This window comes from Lactuca saligna, chromosome 9 (assembly GCF_052625555.1).
Source record: "Lactuca saligna cultivar CGN05327 chromosome 9, ASM5262555v1, whole genome shotgun sequence".
NCBI lineage: Eukaryota > Viridiplantae > Streptophyta > Magnoliopsida > Asterales > Asteraceae > Lactuca > Lactuca saligna.
In genome coordinates this window covers 97,336,830-97,341,516 of record NC_136425.1, presented here as the reverse complement: position 1 = coordinate 97,341,516, position 4,687 = coordinate 97,336,830, and the positions used below count along the sequence as shown (strand labels likewise).

At 30.3% G+C, this 4,687-nt stretch overlaps 1 protein-coding gene across 1 annotated transcript; it reads right to left on the bottom strand.

Annotated features, from left to right (window-relative positions):
* Nucleotides 1-642: 642 nt before the first annotated feature.
* LOC145015856 (GEM-like protein 1) lies at nt 643-3,732 on the bottom strand. The gene is made up of 4 exons (XM_078974329.1): nt 3,214-3,732; nt 2,922-3,023; nt 2,477-2,748; nt 643-1,037 (listed from the first exon to the last, which is right to left on the bottom strand). The coding sequence occupies exons 1-4, from the start codon at nt 3,581-3,583 to the stop codon at nt 834-836; spliced, it is 948 nt and encodes a 315-aa protein (XP_078830455.1). The 5' UTR covers nt 3,584-3,732; the 3' UTR covers nt 643-833.
* Between the last annotated feature and the right edge of the window lie 955 nt (nt 3,733-4,687).

Genomic DNA, 4,687 nt, shown 5'->3' with positions numbered 1-4,687 from the left:
GAGTTTGAGTTGTATGTTTGGAAGAGTAAATCATATGGTAGTTACTGGTGGTGGTGGTAGCGATGGTGACCGGCTGTGCAATTTCGTTGACCGGGTTGTGGATCGGTGGTGGTGGTGTCGGCCTTGTGAAGTAAGCATTTTGAGAGAGAGAGAGAAGAAGAGTGGAGTGAGATTTTTTTTTTTTTTTTTGTAATAAAAAATAAAAAAGAAAAACAAGGGCAAATATGTTTTTTAAAAAAACTTTAATTTTTTTTTACTATACTCTGAAAATAAGATAAAACTTTTAGATTTGTACTCCATTGAGAGTCCATTTTTGCAATTTTGTCTTGTTGTATTGTAAATTTTTAATAAAAAAATATTAAGCTTTTCTTATTATTATGTACTTATTTATTAACTGTATATATTTCTGATTATTTAATTAAAAATATGTGAAAATTAGATATTAATTGAAAGACGACAATTTCTATCTTTTTCACCATCTAGTTTTATTTCTTATTTCTGTTTTAAGATTTCACGAATGTTATCTGAATCTATTAAACACCCACAACCAATCTATTTCATACAAAATAAAAACAAAGATATTCTCATCAAAATCTCACTTATATCACCATACAATTCTAAATAACAAAAAATCTCACTTATATATTTGAAATTAATTACATACAAGTAACTACTTATGAATACTACATGCTATCATATCTTTATTACAGATGAAGCAAATGAGACCCATAAAACGTAAACACAAAATCAACAAAACAAAATTGATCTAAATTTTTATTGGAAATTTATAATGTTTGAATGCATGTAGAAAAATAAAATAAAATAATGGTTCATCAAATTGAACTACCAATGGCAAGTGGATATTCGTGGGGCTGAAGAGCACCTTCAAGATGTTTCACAGCACTGTCGTAATTAACAAAACCCATGAACCAAAACTCGTGATTATCGACTGATATAACTTGAATGTACTTTTCAGCAGCATTTGTTTTGCTTCTAGAAGGTCGAACAGTTTTGAGTTGAAGTAATGGAATCACAACCTATTTTTTTATTACGTTAAATGTAAATGTAAGTTAAAGTAAAAAATAAAATCCGAAATTGTAACTTTCACTACCATAATAGGGTAATTTTACATGTTATGAAATCCTAAAATGAAGAAATAAAAACAGTCGAACGTATGATTTTAGAATAGAAAGCAATAAAATTATGATGCTATAACACACGATTAAATGAAAGCACGTTGTTACTTTTGTTAAAACGTCAAAAACATTATAGTTGTTTGACAATATGAAAAATTAGTGCTTAAGGGTGCGTTTGGTTGTGGAAAATTGTTTTTATTTTTTTAGAAAAGTTTTTCAGAATATAGAGTTGAGTTTTCATTTTCAGTTTTCAATGAAAATTTTAGAAAACATGTTTGATTGATAGTAGTTGAGTTTTTATTTTCCATTTATGAAATTTAGAAAACATTGGAAAACTATACCAATCAGTTTTCGCTTTCTTAGAAAATTTATGATAACTAAATCAATCAATCATTTTCGTTTTCATTTGAAAATTTTCATGGAAAAATGGAAATTTTTTTCACAACCTAAAATCTCTAAAAGTGTGTTTGGTTTTAGAAAATTTTCGAATGAAAACATGTTTGGTTGATTTAGTTTCATAAATTTTCCAAGAAAATGAAAACTTTTTGGTTTCTAAATTTTATGTAAATTAGAAAAGTGATTTTTATACTTTTCCAAAGTTTTTCAAATTTCTAAAACAGAAAATGAAAACTCCATCATTTTCAATCAGAACGCATTTCTAAAATTTTCATTGAAAACTCAATTTTTTTTTTCAAAAAACGTTTTCTAAAAGAATGAAAACAATTTTCCACAACCAAACGCACCCTAAGGGTGCGTTTGGTTGTGGAAATCTGTTTTTATTTTCTATGAAAATGTTTTCCGAAAATAGGATTGAGTTTTCATTTTCAATTTTCAATGAAAACGTGTTTGGTTAGAACGGGTGGAGTTTTCATTTTCCATCTTTGATATTTGGAAAACTTTGGAAATTTGTAAAAACCACTTTTCTAATTTACATACAATTTGGAAAACTGAAAATTTTCATTTTCTTAGAAAACTTTGGAAAGCTAAACGAACCAAACGCGTTTTCAAAATTTCCGTTTTTCTTGAAAAAATTTCCTAGAAAACTAGAAATTTTTCCACAGCCAAACGCCCCCTAAATCTTTTCATAAGAAGTTCATGTAACCCAGTGGCAGAACCAGAACGAAAATTAACAGGATTCCATCATATATAAACGATTAAACAAAAACAATAAAGGTTGAAATTCTGAAAGTTTAAAACTTTTTAGCAAACAAAGGTGCAAAAAATGGGATTTTCAGCAAAAGAGATATAGTCGGAGGGTTCTTTTAGTGAAATTTTACTTTTAAGTAAAACTTGGTTACCATTTAATGACAATAGAAAAAGAAAAAAAAAAAAATAGGTACCTTGTAATAGCTCCATTTCTTCTCCTCACCAACTTTATATGGAAGTGGATTATCACTACAAAAGGCGAATTTTGCAGTAGAAAGGTAGAGTACTCCAATAACCGGGCCCGCAGAAGTGGATAAGTAACATGCATACGATTTCAGAAGTCGCTCTTCTGGAATTGTTTGGAATGTTGTTCTAAAGATTTTCTCATATCCTCCTTCTGCAAGAACTTTAGTTCCTTGTGCAATTCTTCCAACAGCAGCATCAGTAACACTTGGACCCGTTTTCACTGTTTCAAATTCAAGATTATCATCTCTATAAAAAATGCACTATTTGACAGATTAGTATTTTAATTTGATGTGCCCTAATTTTGTGATAGAAATCATCAGTGGATAAATGCTTCTAGGATGGATAAAATAAATATGATGAAATCGAATTAATCAAAAGGGAGAAGAAACATACAGTGTTGCCACATATCTCCAGCATATTCTTGCCCCTTCTTTGTTGCGTCAGCAGCCTTCTTCGCCCATCTCCTAAACAGAACCCTCACCGAGTCCATTGAATCTGCCAACAAAAACGCAAGCATCTGAACATCGGAATAGGATGAGAGATGATCACAAAACATATAATCAGAAAAATTGAGAGCAAATGCCATGGATTGTATTAAAATTTTGGAGTTTCCGTATCCCAATGGCGTTTTAGATTAACAAGTGAAATGATAACAAATACGAATCACATTCCGATGCAAACTCACTCTTTGTGGACGATTCCCGCACGGGAGCAGCGGTCACGTAAGGATTGGAAGCTTCGGGCGCAGTTATGGCGCTACCTCCGGAAATAGCGCTTGGACCTTGCGATGGCGTTGAAGCGGCGGTCTGCGACAGTTGTTCGGGAGCAGGGGGCACCTCTGGTTGTTTTTCAGGAACGATGGCTACAGATGCAAAATTATCACTGGAAGGGAGATTTGAAGGAGGAAGGTCATCTTGCTTAGGGTTTGGAGCGTTGTCGCCGGAGTGCGAATCGTCTGGCTTCACCGGCGGTTGCGTTGGATTGGAATCGGATGATTCATTCACCAGCTGTTGCGTTGGATTGGAATTGGAATTGGATGATTCATTCGGATCCATTGCTGAGTGTGTTATTGAAAAATGAAAGAAACCTGCAAATCGTCAAATTCAGATCTCCAGAAGCTTGGATCCGATTTGAAATGAACGAAGATTCCAAGGGTTTTTTGATTGTGATAGGACGTTCTCGTTTACATGTTATGATTCGCCAACTAGCGGTGCATGTCATCAAACCGTTACTCCAGCCCCATGAATTTTGAAAATTTTAGGTTGAGTGAATTACATTTTGGGTCCCTGGATTTATGATCAACCCACATTTTTGACCCTTTACAAAACTAATTTTCATTGTGGCTTCTTATATGACTTTTTCGTATCGGTGAGCAAAACTGAACCCAGAACCGAAAACCCAACAAAACCAAAACTGAAAAACCGATGTTTTGGGTTTGAAATTTTTTGAAAGCCAAAATTATGGGTTCGGTTTCGGTTTTAGGAAATATAAAAATCGATAAAAACTGAAACCAAACCGAATTCATAAAAAATTTTGTATATATATATATATATATATATATATATATATATATATATATATATATATATATATATATATATATATATATGGAAATGATCAAATAAACGCGAGAACAGTTCTGAATCAATCATTTTATAAGGGCATCTTAGTAACTTTATATAAATATTAATTAATGACTTCTTAAAATCTTGGGATAATGATTTTAATTACCTAATAAAATTAATATTTCCTTTTAGTTAATGAATATATATATATATATATATATATATATATATATATATATATATATATATATATATATATATATATGAATATTTTTTTTCCCAAAAATTATTTATGACCGTTCAAAAAAATTACCTAAAAAAATTAATATTTCTTTTTATTTTAAATCTGAAAAGAAAATCTTAAAAAAATAATAATATTTTCTACTATTTCACGTTTTTGTTTTTCAAAAAAAAAAAAAGAATAGAAATTCAATCCCAAATCAATACACTTCCAATCATAAATGAAAACACATCAAATTACAAATAACTCAATGCATCTTTCATAAATTGAAAAAAAAATAGTGTAAAAATTATTATTTTTTCATAAAATGAATAACTCTATTAATAAATAAATACAATCATTCACGCACGAAT